The sequence below is a fragment of the Medicago truncatula genome, chromosome 8 (assembly GCF_003473485.1).
Source record: "Medicago truncatula cultivar Jemalong A17 chromosome 8, MtrunA17r5.0-ANR, whole genome shotgun sequence".
NCBI classification, from domain to species: Eukaryota; Viridiplantae; Streptophyta; class Magnoliopsida; order Fabales; family Fabaceae; genus Medicago; species Medicago truncatula.
This window is the reverse complement of record NC_053049.1, coordinates 717,352-733,967: the sequence shown is the minus strand read 5'-3', so window position 1 is coordinate 733,967 and position 16,616 is coordinate 717,352. Positions and strand designations below refer to the sequence as shown.

Genomic DNA, 16,616 nt, shown 5'->3' with positions numbered 1-16,616 from the left:
AGTATAAGTAAACATAACGATAACAACACTTTGTGCTAAAGCGAGTGATCTTGATCTACTGAGAAGATTCATTTTCCAACCTTCCAGCATCCCCTTTATCTCATCTAATATATAGGGAACATTTGAATTTCTAACTATACCCGACAACATAGAAAAACCATGGTAGACCAAGATGATAAGTATGGTTAAACTGGTTTGTTTAGTTTAAGAAAATGTTGTATGTTTTAATCAAGTGATTAAACTTAAATTGTTAATGAACTTTATTTAAAGATTAATCATTCAAAATACCCTATTTTACTTAAATTGATTAAACTTAAATTTGATGCAAACATAAAATAATCATCGATCAAATTTTACTTATTTTTTCGCTTAACTTCAAGTTACTAAGATACCCTATTTTTTTTTTACTTTTATTTTTATATTTGTTTTTTGTTAAAAATAATTGACTTAATTGCACTTTTCCCTCCATCTTTTGCTAATTGTGCGATTTTGCACCCCTTTTTTTTTTTAGCGATTTTGCACCTCATCTTTTGCTAATTGTGTTTTGTTCAAAATCATCATTAAAAGAGGGGAAATGAGGCAAAAAATGGGGTGCAAAATTACTCAAAAAAAAGAAGAGAAAGTGCAAAATCGCACAATTGACAAAAAGATAGGGGACAAAAGTGCAATTAAACACAAAGATGTGGTGCAAAATCAGAAAGGGGGCAAAAAGATGGGGTGCAAAATCGCTAAAAAAAAAGAGGGGGTGCAAAATCGCACAATTAGCAAAAGATAGAAAAAAAGTACAATTAAGCTAAAATAATTACACCAAAAAACAATAATTTTGTTTCGACCAGATGAATGAATGATAGGAGAAAAGAAACCCTGCACTTCACCGCAAAATGAAAGTGATGTTGTTGAACAACCTTAAACGACATTTCTGTTCCAACATCACAACAACCTTAAACTCCTCAAAAAAGGAAATTCCTTGTCGCTACAAGAAACTTGTAGTGTCACAAGCTCAAAAAGCACTCACTGAATATCTCCACTCCACAAGATCCATCCCTTATGCTTTTGCGGATCAGATTTCCAAAAACTCATTTCATTCTCTCTCTAATCTCATTTCAAAGTTGGGTTCCTTTTCACCAAAAAAATTGGATTCTTTCACCAAAAAAATTGAAAAGTTCTTAAGGTAATGTTATTAGATTTTCTGGATTTGTATGTTTCATTTCACGTTCTAGAGGTGTAAAATAGATTCCAAAATGGTTTGCTCTCTAGTAGAATTGAATTTTCCTCCAAAATTGATTTACTTAAGCTAAAATTAGTAGCTTTTGATCCTAGAATTGATTTTTAGGCACCCAATTGATTTACAAAATCAATTCAATTCTTGTCACTGCAGAACCAAGTTTCAATTTTGGAAGGGCCAAAATTGATTCTAGAAGAGTATAATTGATTTTGATACGTTTTGATGTTTTACAGTAGAATTGATTATACACGAAGCTAAAGTTTGTAGCTTTTGGCTTCTGCAATTATTTTTCTTTTGCCTCAATTTAACACCTATTTTTGAAGACTCAACAATTAGGCCATTCTATTTTATGTCAGGTCACCTCATAAATTGCCACACCATCAAATTGGATGGTCAATGTCATGTATTGATAATTTTTTTTGAAATGGAGGACCAAAATTGTGTAATTATAAATAGGGGGACCAAAACTGCATTATTGTCTTGAGTTTATTATAATTAGGTTGTGAGTAGGCTAGTCTTTTTATGTTTCTGATTCTCTGTATTGTTAACAGGTACAACCCCATCAATGAGTTTGAGTTTTTCTTTGAAAGCATCGGAATTCATCATACACATATTTCTAGTTTGTTGCCGAATGATAAGTTCTTTTTTTGCGATGATGGATCACTTCTTGATTCTGCTTGTGTGCTTTGTGAATTTGGGTTTCCTTGGGATAAGCTTGGTGTGATTTATACGGAGAGTGGTTTTATGTTTAGGAAAAGTGGTTCTGAGATAAAGGGTAGGCTTTGTTTGTTGAAAAGATATGGTTTTTGTAATGTGCAAATTGTTGCGATTTGTTTGACTTTTCCTTTTGTTTTTGGTGTGGAGGAAAGGGAATTTGTCGATGATGAGGTTGATAGGTTGCTTTCTGATTTGAGGTTGGTGTTTTTGGATTTTGATTTGGTAGGGTGTGTTGAAGGGAATGTGGATGTTTGGTATGATGTTTGTAGGAAAATTAAAGTGTTTTATGATTTGAGTGATGGTAAGGGAAAGATAGGTGAACTCATTGGAAGGAATAAACATTTGATTCTTGAGTATGGAGAAGAGGAGCTGATTGAAAAGGTTGAGTTTTTTTGTAGATTCAGTGTCGAGAAGGAGGAAGTAGCTCGGTTGATTCTACAAGGTTTGGAGTTGTTGAGTCTCAATTTGGAAGCGACGATTAACGTGTTGAAGCTGTTGAAACACATTGGAGTGGATTCTACAGGTCTTGGTGATGTGAAGAAGAACTATGCTTATGCGTTGGGAACAATAAAAATGGCGAATCTTCCCAATGTGATGAGGGCTATGGGTTTACGTGAATGGTTTTTCGATAAAATCAAGGATGGGAATCATAAGCTTTTAGTGGATTTTATCACAAGCTATCCCAATGAAGAGCCTGATAAAGGTTATCAAAGTGGTTTTAAGGCAATTCATGATGCAAGGTTACCGTCTCACAATATGAGTAAATTAAATTTCATGCATACTATTGGCTTTGGTGAAAATGCTATGACCATGGATATCTTAACTCACATGCATGGAACAAGTGAAGAGTTACATAAAAGATTTGATTGCCTTCTACATTTAGGGATTGAATTCTCAAAACTGTGTAAGATAATCACAAAGCTACCAAAGATTCTAAGCCAAAACCCTGAAACTCTAGAGAAAAAGATTAATTTCCTATGTCAGGATATGGGACACTCCTTAGAGCTTTTGGACACTTTTCCGGCGTTTATATCTTTTGACTTAGAGAACCGAATTAAGCCAAGGTTCAGATTCCATATGTGGGCTTTAGAAAAGGGATTGTATTCAAAAAACTATTCCATTGCAAGCTTGGTTGCGACTAGTGACAAGGGTTTTGTTGGCCGTGTTTTTAAAATTCACCCAGCTGCTCCAAAACATTGGTTTGAGCAATTCTATCCCAATAAATTTCGAGCTTCATGATCGTATCACTGTTGTGCATGAACTCTACCATTGTTTTCCAATTCAATTTGCACAGATCTCACACTAACCTATTCTTTGCTCTCTGATAAAAGTGACAAATTTACCTAAAAATATTTATCTTGCTTTACTTCATTTTCTAAAATCAGATGTTAGTTTGCAGACAAAGAAACTTCAAATTCTGTTAGTTAATACCTATGCTTATTCGAAGTGATTATATTAGAGGTATGATAGGTAGATAATCCTACTTTTTTGCATGATTTATTTCATTGTTTTGGTATTCTCAAATGAACTTGTTTTTTTTCCCTTTTTTATTCTAAAATTGTATATAAGACAGAAAGAAGTTACCGAGTTCTGTCATGATGTATAGGATAAAATTCCTTGGAATCTATACGACTTTTTGTAAGATAGTAATAGCCAAAGGTTGACTTATAATCTGGTACTAAGCGGGTAGGTAAATGACAAGAGCCCTACACACTTGTGCGTGCACACACATTCTACAGGCTTCTTATACATCGCCAATTGGGGTTGGGTTTCAGGGTTGATCTTCTTACTTCTATTCATTACAACTATATGTAACATTAATGATAGGTGCAGTTCAAATGGATTATATTTTACACTAAAACAGTCCAATGTTGTCAAGTAGTGGCTATAGCGCAGTGGAATTCAAACAAATTATTGTTGTTCTGCGATACGCTATCTAGTACAAAGTGTTGTCAAGTAGTGGCTACAGTAGCCCTATAGCACTGCATTGTGACAGAATTTGAACAAACTACTCCCTCCGTCTATTAATCATTGTCACATATGACAATTTCACATAAATTAGGAAAGCCTGATAAATAAAAGAGAATGGAGATTTTACTAATTTATCCTTATAAACTATTGGTTGTATTCACATAACAATAAAGTTGCATTTGAAACCAAAAAAGAGAATCTTTTTGGGACAAATATTCTTTGCAAATGTGACAATTATTATGGCACAGAGGGAGTACTATTTTCCGCGATTTGCAATTTACAACAATGAAGCAGTCTCATAAGTGATAGTTGCTCTATATATACTCTAAAATCCTTGGATGAACCATGTTAAGTGGTCATTATGCAAAGATACATAAAATGTTTGAATGGAGTAATTATTTCTTATGGTTTTCCTTTCAAGAGGTTATCTAGCATTCTTTAAATAGTGAATGGGTTACTATTTATGACTAGCATTCCTGAGTGTTGCTGTTCTAACCATATCTTTTGATGTTTGTTTTTTCTTCTTTTTCGGTTTACTTGGTTATTCGTATGTTTTTGCATATTACACTCACTCTTCTTGAGGTGTTAGAGAGTTATGCCCCTTTTTTACTTTAAAAAAAACAATTCACTTTGGTACTCTCTTCGTACCTTTTTAGTTGTCGTTTTAACGTTATTTACACATAAAAAAACAATTTTGTTACTTTTGATGGAATTATTTGCTTTTTTTTTTGCAGTACTCTTAACTATTTATTATCTCATTTCATCTGTTTATCTCATGTGATAAATAAGTAAGGGTTGCAGAGATGAGGATGTTGCAGTGGATGTGTGGTAACTGGTAAGACTAGACGGGATAGGATTAGAAACAACAACATTAGAGAGAGCATTCGGGTAACACCTACAGTAGAAATGATGGTAGAAATTACTAGGCTTAGGTGGTTTGGGCATGTATAGAGAAGACCTGTAGATTTTGTAGTAAGGAGGGTAGTCAAATCACTAGAAGCAGAGGAAGGCTTAGAAACACTATAAGAGAAACTATTAAGAAAGATCTAGAGATTAATGAGCTGGATAGAAATATGGCCTGTGATAGAACATAATGGCGTCGTTTGATCCATGTACCCGACCCCACTTAGTGTACTAAGGCTTGTTGTTGTTGTTGACAAAACAATAGTTCATGCTGCAGTGAGCTTTGAAAACCACAATTAAACAGAAACATGTTTTTCTACAAAAAAGACCATTGGAAAGAAACAGAGGGAACAATAATTTAGTTAAAGAGCCTGTAACTTGGGCTTTGTTTGCGAGTTTGGAGGGGAGGGGAAGGGAAGGCTTTGAGGAGTGGAAAATATGAGGGAAAATGGAGAAATCTTTCAATTTTTTTTAAAAGAGTAGAGTCTTTTAGAGAATGATAAATTAATGCATATGATTACTATATTTTTAATTTTTAAAATAATAGAACAACATAGATTAAATTTGAAGAGTTCATATAAACCGTCCAAAACCCTCCTCCAATACAATTTTTTAGTTCCCCCAAATGAGGAGGGTTTAGTATTATGAAGAAAACGTAACCCCCCAAAGCCCTCCCCTCCCATTTTCCTCTATTTCTTCCACTTGCTCGTTCCTTTTTTTCCCAAGCCTTCCCCTCCCTTCCCCTCCAAACTCGCAAACAAAGCCTTGGTGGTTCGATATTATCATACTAACCTTATTGCATAACTGAAACTGCAGTCCTTGGTTAACGCATACACTGAATGCAGCATATGTGTTATTGTTCAAAAGAGAAGATTGGCCTCCAAAAGTTTTCTTCGGCAGTCTCTCCTTCCTCCGTTAACAGATTCTGAGCTCGGTGCTGGCAAACCAAATTCCTCATATTTTTTAGCTCATTCATTTTCTATTCCTACATTCTTGCATCTGAATCAGTTCAGTCATTTTTTCTTTCTTCACTTTTTCTATAGTGTTGTTCTAACGATCTGCAGAATCAAGGCACTCATTGGCAACCTCTATGTTCCTACAAACCCTCAAGTTGAACCGTCGAGGTAGAAGACGATCCTTTGTTTTTGATCCATTACTATTGCAGCTCCATGTGCAGTGCAATATTGTGAGGTACATGTGCATTTCTAAACTTCTTTTGTTTTTGTGTTTAGGGTGCGCGCTTATGTTTTTGTAGATGAATGGAAATTGTTTTTGGAAATTCATATCTGCTGAGGTTTGAATGTTTAAATAAAATTTGAAGGCAGGCAGTTTAAGGATCGATATTTGTCTTAAGCTCTGATTGAAGTAGCAGTTTTTTTATTTTCTTCGAATTAAGAAAAAAAAGTGTGTTAAATATTTGTGAAACAACTGCCACTGGAATTTCGAAAATATTGAAGTTGTTTGAGCTTGTTGATTTGAGACACGTGATCAAATAACTCTGGCCTTAAAATTGATTGTTAAACTAACTGAGAAACATACAAGTGTATAAATCTAGGTACAGGTATCAAAGTTGAGCTACCTTGCTTATGGAACCGTTTTACTGTAAACTCTATTAGATTTAGACATATAGAATCATGAGTTTTAGGATATGACTGAATGAGTCTATACCATAATGGTCATTTTCTTGGGACATGCCAATAATGACAATGATTTACATGTTTTTTATAAAACTCAAAATGCAAAAGCTGAATGTTAAGGTTTCTTAAATGCGTAAACATAAATCTCATATTTGTAGCATTGAGCTCCACCGATGCATCTAATATGTGCTTATGGTGCTCTAGCTTTGTTTCTCACTCTATTATGCACCATCCTTATAATATAATGCAAAACCTCTAGGCTTATTCTTGGTTGGCCCAAGTTGGTTTTCTGAATTGCACAGAAAAATTGCTTTTCGCTTGAGTTTACGGTGCTCATTAAAGAAGCCTTGCAAAGTTTCACACATGCTTAATTATTTTTGAACTCTTAAGATTGATAAAATGCATTAAGTGCAGAATTTGAATTGCATAAAGTAAACCATGTCGGATCCATTCTACATCTCGAGTTGAGCCGCCTTGATAATTTCTTTGAGATCCTAATTGCTTCAAGTTGTATTATCTCACTATTGAGTGTTATCTCTCTTTTGTTATTGTGGTTTTTCTGTAGAGGGTGATCGGTGTGGTATCCATTTTTATTGGGTAGGTTGAGGTATCCCTATTTCCGTGTGATTTTTAGGATGAAATATACTTGAGGTTGTACTCGAGCGTGCTGTAATATGTTAGTTATAGTCGTAGGAAATCTTAGACGTTGTTTGGGGACAGGACGTAGGTCTCAAGTGTTTGGTGATTGAACTAGGATAAATCAAACTGCACTATGCTCTAACATTTATCTCTTATTTACTAAATTCTTGTTTTGAATTTTACGTATATATTTGTTTGTGAAAGTTGTGGTTTTTTGAGTACCTATTGTTATCATTAGTTCAGTCATTTCTTCAAATTAATAGTTTTTAATTTTCTAACACGAGTATCCTTCACATATTTTGGGAATACAGCATTGAGAGAAATTGACTAAAATGAAGATAAACAGAACATGCTATAAATAATAAAAATGTGGAGAAGGTGATTGATGTTGTGCTTGTTAGTTGTTACTATATTCCTGATGAGTGATAACATTGGTATCCTTTGATACACGTGATCAAATAATTTCTGCCTTGAACTTCGTTGTCAAACTCACTGAGAATCGTATGAGTATATAAATTTAGGTAATATGTATCAAAATTGACGTAAGTTGCTTAAGAAGTAGTTTCTTCGTAAACTTGGTAGATTCGTATAAACTTATAGAATCACGCGTTTGAGGATGACTGAATAAGTCTATAATGTAATGGTAATTTTCTTAGGAAATGACTATAATGACAGTGGTTCAGTGATTTTTAAAAACCTAAAAATAACAGCTGAATAATAAGGTTCTTTAGTGCTTACAACATTAATCTCTACAGATGCATCTTATGTCCCAAGTGAACCCTGTAACTGGACTCGATCTTGAAATCGATGTTTTAATTATATGCTTATAAAAGGCTCTAGCTCTGTTTGCACCATCCTTAAGTTGCCTCAAGTTGTTTTTCAAATTGCATAAAGAAATTAATTTTCACTTCAGTTAACTCAGCTTATAAAACACTAAAGAAGCGTTGTAAAGTTACTTATGTGTTTAGAAAGTTTTTTGAGCATGCATAATTTGAATTGCTTAACGTAAACCATGTTTGATCTATTCTACATCTCTTGAGCCTCCTTGATAAGTTTTCTGATGTCGCAAGTGCTTCAAGGTGTTCAAATAATGCAGAAGTATCTCTGTGATGAAGATGTTGAAATTCCAATAATTATTGTCCTGATGACACATATACATCCTTGGTATAATATTTAAATGTTCTGTCTGTAGGAGCTGAAGGGAAATATTTTGAATGCCTCCATTCATGCACCTCACTATCTTTTAGATGAAAGAGAAGCTTGCATCTGCTTAGATGCATTTCAGATTTCTTGGATTCTTTTTCACTATTTATACCATATATCATATAATATACTATATGATATGATAACAACATGACCAAGAATCACTTAATGAGCTCCTCAGGCAGAAAAACCATTTTGTATATTAATCACAATGATGTTATGTAGCTTGAGAGACCTTACCAATTAATCAGATATTTTGTTCTATTTTTTTTTTTTTTTTTTTTTGTTGTAAAGAAGAAATAGTCTTCAACAAATTAAGTTTTTTCATTCAACTCCACGTATGCTTCATTGTTTATGAGAAAACACAAATGTATGACAATTGAATAATTTTTCTTATAACTTGAATCAAATAAAATACCACTACATGATAAGCGTTTGGTGAAGATTATGCTATATAAAATTATTCAGCACTTGACCAAAAAAAAAAAAAAAAATTATTCAGTACTTTTAAAAAGGACCATTTCTTCAAAAAAATTATTTTATTTTCCATTCATATTATTGAATGAATTTCAATTACAGCCTGAAAATCAAATTATTAACTTCGTCAATGCCTACTCCAATCTCGGTCAGGGAACCTGGTTGACCACTTTTGTTGTAGCCTCTCCTTTCAATGTTTTTTCAATCGCTGTATTTGAATTCGAGACTTTGTGTAATTAACTTGAGTAGAGTTCAGTTTTTACTCGGAATGATGAGTAAAGTATCTACCATTGACAGTGATACAAAACAAGTTATTATCTTGAAAACTGTCTTATTACTTTCTCTCTATTAACTGATTGGATCACAAATCAATTCTTTGAGCTTTTTAAAAATGAACAAATGAAAATAATTGAATAATCTACGAGTCCACGTGTCAGTGAGATAAAAATCCAGGGTGGAAACACAATCAAGCAATAAGATGTTACAAACACATATGATTGGTTGAAACATGATCCAACTTATCCAAGTGGAAAATGTTAGATAAGGTAATGACTTACAATCACACACAGAACAATCATCATATTCATATATCTTAAACCTTTTCATCCATTACTTGTTTATTGTCATAAACACATTCTTCTATAGTTCTCTACAAAGAAAGTCAAAAAATGGCTCAAGCTATGGCATCAATGGCTGGTTGCTTACGTGGTTCATCATCTCAAGCTGTGATGGAAGGAAGTCTTCAACTGAGTGGCTCAAACAGGTTGAACATGTTGCATGGTAGCAACAGTAACAAGGTTACACGTTCATCAGTGACAGTTGTTAGAGCACAACAGCAACAGGAAAGTAGCAGAAGAGCAGTGATTGGTCTTGTTGCAACTGGTTTGGTTTCTTCCTCTTTTGTTCAAGCTGTTCTTGCTGAGGCCATTCCCATTAAAGTTGGTGGCCCTCCTGCACCTTCTGGTGGCCTTCGTAAGTATTCATATTTACTCACAAAATTTTAGACATATTTCATGCATTTTTTTTATTTTTTTTTTTTGTTTCTAATTTCTGTTGTCAATTCAAGTAACATGTTACAACCTTGGTATAAGCAAAAATACATGTTTTTACATTTATTAAGAATGTAACTCTGATGAGATGAGATGAGATGATATTGATATTTGAATTAACTGATTTATGGCATTCAGAACATCGGTGATCATTAGATCAAGACCGAACAGTTCAAAAAATTGCAGACTTTCATTTTTGTTTTATAATTCAAGATACCGAACTTGATTCTGAATTGTACCATCTTGATTAAATGGCCATCGATGTTCTTAATGGGAGAAAACGGTGAATCCCTACTGCATGGAATCCCATTTGTTTCTTTTCTTGTAATTGAATAGCAACTATGACATGTTACACACATTATGTCTTATTTGATTATGTGTGATACATACACAGTTTAACACTTAGTTGTAAGTGTTGTTTTTTTGACAGAACACTAAGTGTAAGTACTGGATGTTACCTTCCAATAATTTTTAGAATGTTGAATTAACTGATTTATGGAATTTGTCAGCTGGAACACTGAACTCAGATGAAGCAAGAGACCTTAAGCTACCATTGAAAGAAAGGTTCTACCTTCAACCATTGACACCAACTGAGGCAGCTGCAAGAGCTAAGGAGTCAGCAAAAGAAATTGTTGCGGCTAAGAAGTTCATAGACCAGAAAGCTTGGCCATATCTTCAGAATGATCTACGTCTCAGAGCTGGTTATCTTCGGTATGACCTTAACACCATCATCTCTGCAAAGCCAAAGGACCAGAAAAAATCCCTCAAGGAACTCACCGGAAAGCTCTTCCAGGACATCGACAATGTAAGTATACAATATTACATTTTCAAGGTTAAAAATTGTAGTTGTAGTACTGGTTGCACCGCAGTTCTTGAGACTGCAGATAATCACGTATTTGGATTGACTATAGTCAATAACCCACGCATTCATGCAGTCAGCACATTTGTGGTTGATGGATCGAGATTGGGCAATCCAGATTTTAAGCTCGATATTTTAGTTCTTTAGAAAAAAAATCAAAATATCCAATGAAATCTAGATTGTCCGATCTCGATCCAACTTTACAACCAATGTGCTGGCTATGGAATGCGTGACATTTCTGACAGTAGGCAATCTAAATTCGAGAATCGCGGCCAACGATAGCTAATGTCTCCATTGTGGTTAACAATATAAAAAGCCACGCTGTTGCGTCTTAGACTGCAGTCGCAGACCTTTTTTGAAAACATAATCCGATAGCTCTTTATCAATTTAGGGTTGTGGAAAGATTGGACTAATTGAAATTTGTCTTCTTTGTTCACAGCTGGATTATGCAGCAAAAGTTAAGAGCCCCTCAGATGCAGAGAAGTACTATGCTATAGCTGTATCTACTCTGAATGATGTTCTTAGCAAAATTGGTTAATATGAATGATTTCTTGCTTTCTTGTGTAAGCTTTGTCTGTGATTTTCTAAGACACTTTATGTTTAACTTCTATTTGAAGAAAATCAAATGAGAAAAAAATTTGCTATGAGCAAGCAGGAAATTATCATCACTTTATGCAATTCTTAATGGTTTAATTAATGCTGGCTGATAATATAGATGATGACTTGGATGATACTTATAAAATATGAAGTTTTCTTTCCTAAGTGCTTTGAGTTTAACATAAGAATTGTATGTTGTTTTTATTGTTTAAAGAAGATGAGAACAAAAAGAAGGAACAACGTCAATTTAATCTCCAAACTATCACCCCGTCTTCAATTTCATCTATAAACTATGTAAATATAATAAGAGTCCGTAAACCTTCCCAAGAATATTTACTCAAAGGACTCTGAGGTGGATGCTGAATGCTAATGTTTGCTGCCAATAAAAATAGAGACCATAGTACTACAAGCAACTAATGTAAGGAAAAACTCACAAACAGCAATTGTTTAATTTGTAGTTGGTTCTTTCTGCAACAATGCTATCAATTCAGAATCAAAATCAATTGCATATTTGAGCTTCAACTTACATTTACCACAAATGTACGTCATGCTAAACATCACAAAAAATTAAAACAAAGCTTTAGGGATGATTTAAATATAGCCAATAGGTAATGGCAACATTGATTTCAATTGCTACATGAACACTATATCACACCAAGTTTAACTCAAGGAGAAGAGAGCCAGTTTTTGATACTGACAAAACGTTGGACATCAAGAGATATTCCCATTTAGGGCTGTCTTAAGTTGATACAGAGTAAGACATTAATATGGCATAGACTTTGCAGCTACCACCCTATATGCTAGCTTTCCAATTCCACCACCCTACTATTGACAATAAGGCCAACAAGCCACCATGTTTGACATTTACTAGATTGTGTTTCCATTGATGTATTAATTATCAGCACTATTTCAGCTACCATATGGCCTCTAGGATTGCTATAAATAAGGCCACTTCCTTCATGTATTACCACAATTTGAAATATATAAAACTTGAGTTTCTCATTTGAGAGTTAGAGAGTGGATTCTCTCTTGGTTTCTGAGCCATATTGGCATCAGAGCAAGGTTCCAAATCCGGAGTTGAGTTTGAGTGAAAGAATCAACGGAAAGTTTGAGTTTTCTAAGGGTGTTCTTGAAGAAAAAGAGCTGCCACCTTCGAAACTCTACTTTGCGGCCATTTTTTCGCAAAACTAACGCCGCCATTGCGTTCGGAAGGCCGAAAAACCTTGGACTGGAGGTTTTTGTCACCAACGGAGCCTCCACGAGCCGCCAAACGACTCGCCGGACCACCACCCGCCGCCACTAACCACCGCCGGAAGTCTAGAGGTTGAAGACGACCAGTCAGCAGCCACATCACCAGCCACGTGTCACTTTCAACCAATAACTTACCGCCACGTGTCAACCTGACACATCACCACTGACATGTCCAGTCATCGACACGTCAGCCTCCACACCCCTGCCACGTGTCACCTAGTGCCACGTCATCACCCAAAATTTCCAGAAATTACAAATTTGCCCCAAACCTTTTTGAAATTAGAAAATTGCCCCTCAACTTTCAAAAATTGCAGAATTACCCCTGTACTTTTTGAAATTGCAAATTTGCCCCTATTCTTTCTGAAATTACAATTTTACCCTTGTTAAAAAATTGTGAATTTTCAGGAAATCCTTCCTTTTTAGTACTATTATAATAGACAATTCCTATTATGCTCTGTGGTTGCAGTTTAATCTGATCTTCCACATCAGAAAAGAATTATTCTATTTTATAGGACTTATACTCATTTCACCCTTTAAAAAAAAAAATATGCCTCCAAGCAAAAACGACCAAACACTTAGGGATATTCAAATGGAAGAAATGAGAAGACAAATCCAACAGTTACAAGAAACTGTAAATGCACAACAAGCACAATTGGAAGACCAACACATGCAATCAGACGTTGATGAATCAAGTAACGAATCATCATCATTAAGAAGTCGTCGTCCACAAAGACAATCATTTAGAGACAACGACATCAAGGTAGATATTCCTGATTTTGAAGGAAAGCTACATCCAGATGAGTTCGTTGATTGGCTCCAAACTGTTGAACGAGTCTTCGAGTATAAAGAGATACTTGAGGAAAAGAAAGTCAAGATCATTGCTGTAAAATTAAAGAAGCATGCCTCCATTTGGTGGGAAAATCTAAAAACGAAGCGAGCCCGTGAAGGAAAAAGCAAGATCAAGACTTGGGAGAAAATGCGTCGAGAACTAAGCAAAAAGTTCTTGCCTTCTCACTATTATCAAGATAGTTTTATTCAACTACAGAACCTTCGTCAGAAAAACTTGTCTGTAGAAGAATACACTAGAGAATTTGAGAAGTTAATGATGAAGTGCGACATTCATGAAAGGGAGGAGCAGACAATAGCTCGTTACCTTGGTGGATTAAACACTGACGTTGCTCATCCAGTTCAGCTCCAACAATACTGGTCATTAGACGATGTTGTTCGTTTGGCCATGCGAGTGGAGAAACATTTACCGAAGAAGCATTCTTATAGGAATTTTTCCTCCACTGAGAATTCTTCTTATCCCCGCAAAACAGACAACGATCAGCCTAGTACTTCTACAAAACCTTCTCCTAAAACCACTACAGAAAATAAACCCAAAGCTACCAAGTGTTTCAAATGTCAAGGTTTTGGACATATAGCTTCAAATTGTCTAACACGAAGAACCATCACCATCATCAAAGGAGAAGCTTATGAAGATGTTGATGAGGAAACAAACCGAGATGAACCAGAAAAAGAAGAAGTGTTAGAGCCAATTTATGATGAAGAGCTCATTGTTGCTGATCATGGCGAGTCTCTGGTGATCAGACGAAGCCTACACGCGATGTTAGCTCAAGAAGAGCATTGGTTGAGGAAAAACATTTTCCATACTCGTTGCACCACTGCTGGAAAAGTTTGTGATGTTATAATAGACAGTGGTAGTTGTGAAAATGTGGTGTCGAACTACATGGTAGAGAAGTTAGAGATGCCAACACAAAGTCATCCTCATCCTTACAAACTACAATGGCTCAACAAAGGTAGTGAAGTGAAGGTTACGAAGCGTTGCCTTGTGAGTTTTTCCATTGGTCAAAAGTATCAAGATCAAGTTTGGTGTGATGTCGTCCCAATGGATGCATGTCATCTTCTCCTTGGAAGACCCTGGCAATACGATCGTCGTGCCCATCATGATTGTTATGCCAACACCTACTCCTTTGTCAAAGATGGAGTAAAAATCAAGTTAACTCCATTACCACCGAGTGGACTTGATAAAAACAAAAATGAGTCCAAGCCATTAGTGTCTTTAATCACTAAGACTCAGTTCAAAGAAGCTGTGGACGAAGTCCAAACCATGAGCTTTATTCTAATGTTCGAAGAAAATGCAGAAACTATCCTTCCAGTAGAAATTGAACAAATGCTCAGTGAATTCCCAGATGTAGTACCAGAAGATGTTCCACAAGGATTGCCGCCGATGCGAGACATTCAACATGCTATTGACTTTATTCCTGGAGCTGTCATTCCTAATAGACCAGCTTATAGAATGAGTCCACAAGAGCATGCTGAAATCACACGTCAAGTTGAAGAATTGCTGAAGAAAGGACTAATACAGGAAAGTGTTAGCCCTTGTGTTGTTCCTGCAATTTTAGTACCCAAAAAGGATGGAAGCTGGAGAATGTGTGTTGATAGTCGAGCTGTCAACAAGATTACCATCAAGTATCGATTTCCGATACCTAGACTTGATGATTTATTAGATCAGTTGCATGGTGCCACCATCTTTTCAAAGATTGATCTTCGAAGTGGATACCATCAAATCAGGATTAGGCCAGGAGATGAATGGAAGACTGCATTCAAAACAAGAGATGGCTTATATGAATGGACAGTGATGCCCTTTGGGTTATCTAATGCTCCAAGTACCTTCATGCGTCTAATGAATCAAGTACTTCGACCATTCATTGGCAAATTTGTAGTTGTATACTTTGACGATATTTTGATCTACAGCAAACACAAAGAGGAACACTTAGAGCAGCTTCGACAAGTGCTACAAACTCTTCGCGAACAAAAACTCTATGCAAATTTGAAGAAATGTTCTTTTCTAACTAATGAGGTTACTTTTCTGGGTTACATAATCACTGCTAAAGGTATTCGAGTTGACCCCAGCAAGGTTGAGGCTATCAATAGCTGGTCTATTCCAAAGTCAATTCATGATGTGAGAAGTTTCCATGGATTAGCTTCATTGTATAGAAGGTTCATCAAGAACTTTAGCTCTGTTGCTGCCCCGCTTACAGATTGCATAAAGGGAGATAAGTTCCAATGGACCGAGCAAGCACAAAAGAGTTTTGACCACCTAAAACAACTTTTGACTGAAACACCAGTGCTAGCCCTTCCCAACTTTGACCAGGTGTTCGAAGTAAGTTGTGACGCTTCCAATTCAGGAATTGGTGCGGTTCTATGTCAAGAAGGTCATCCTATAGCCTTCTTTAGTGAAAAGCTCAACAATGGTAAACTTAGATACTCAACATATGATAAAGAATTTTATGCCATTGTCCGAGCCTTGCAACATTGGAGTCATTACTTGTTGAATAAAGAATTTATTCTTTATTCTGATCATGAAGCCCTCAAGCATTTGAATTCTCAACAAAAGATCAATCGCAGGCATGCCGCTTGGAGTGAGTTTTTACAAGCTTATCCGTTCTTACTAAAACATAAGGCAGGAGTTCAAAATGTTGTTGCAGATGCTCTTAGCAGGCGTCATACTCTACTTGCCACTATGCAAATGAAAGTCATTGGATTTGAGACAGTCAAAGAGTTATACAAAGATGGTCCAGATTTTCAAAAGTTTTGGAATGCCACTGATTCACAATCCTCTCAGGACTACTACAGACATGAGGGATTTTTGTTCAAAGGAAAAACCTTATGTATTCCTCTGTGCTCTCTACTGAAGCCATTATTTGGGAAGCCCATGATGGAGGATTAGCAGGTCATTTTGGACGAGATAAAACTGTTGCTTTAGTGAAAGAAAATTTCTATTGGCCAAGACTTGAAAGAGATGTCTACAAACATATTCAAAGATGTCGAATCTGCCATTTGGCCAAGGCCAAAAGCCAAAACACTGGTTTTTACATGCCACTCCCTGTTCCAGAAGCACCTTGGGAAGATGTTAGCATGGACTTTGTCCTTGGATTGCCTCGGACACAACGCCAGAAAGATTCTGTGATGGTAGTTGTGGACAGATTTTCAAAGATGGCTCATTTCATCCCATGCCAGAAGACTAATGATGCCGTTCAAGTTGCTGACTTATACTTCAAGGAAATTGTTCGTCTTCATGGAAT

General features: G+C 35.6%; 3 protein-coding genes across 3 annotated transcripts; all 3 read left to right on the top strand.

Moving 5' to 3' along the window:
• The first annotated feature begins 826 nt into the window (after positions 1–826).
• On the top strand, positions 827–4,762 carry LOC25499985 (transcription termination factor MTEF18, mitochondrial). Its single transcript, XM_013588292.3, has 2 exons — positions 827–1,171; positions 1,777–4,762. The coding sequence occupies exons 1-2, from the start codon at positions 882–884 to the stop codon at positions 3,179–3,181; spliced, it is 1,695 nt and encodes a 564-aa protein (XP_013443746.1). The 5' UTR covers positions 827–881; the 3' UTR covers positions 3,182–4,762.
• Positions 4,763–9,362: 4,600 nt separating this feature from the next.
• LOC25499987 (oxygen-evolving enhancer protein 3-2, chloroplastic) lies at positions 9,363–11,358 on the top strand. Its single transcript, XM_013588294.3, has 3 exons — positions 9,363–9,744; positions 10,331–10,626; positions 11,120–11,358. The coding sequence occupies exons 1-3, from the start codon at positions 9,441–9,443 to the stop codon at positions 11,216–11,218; spliced, it is 699 nt and encodes a 232-aa protein (XP_013443748.1). The 5' UTR covers positions 9,363–9,440; the 3' UTR covers positions 11,219–11,358.
• Positions 11,359–13,117: 1,759 nt separating this feature from the next.
• On the top strand, positions 13,118–16,261 carry LOC120577386 (uncharacterized). Its single transcript, XM_039828679.1, has one exon. The coding sequence runs from the start codon at positions 13,118–13,120 to the stop codon at positions 16,259–16,261; it is 3,144 nt and encodes a 1,047-aa protein (XP_039684613.1).
• The last annotated feature ends 355 nt before the right edge of the window (positions 16,262–16,616 follow it).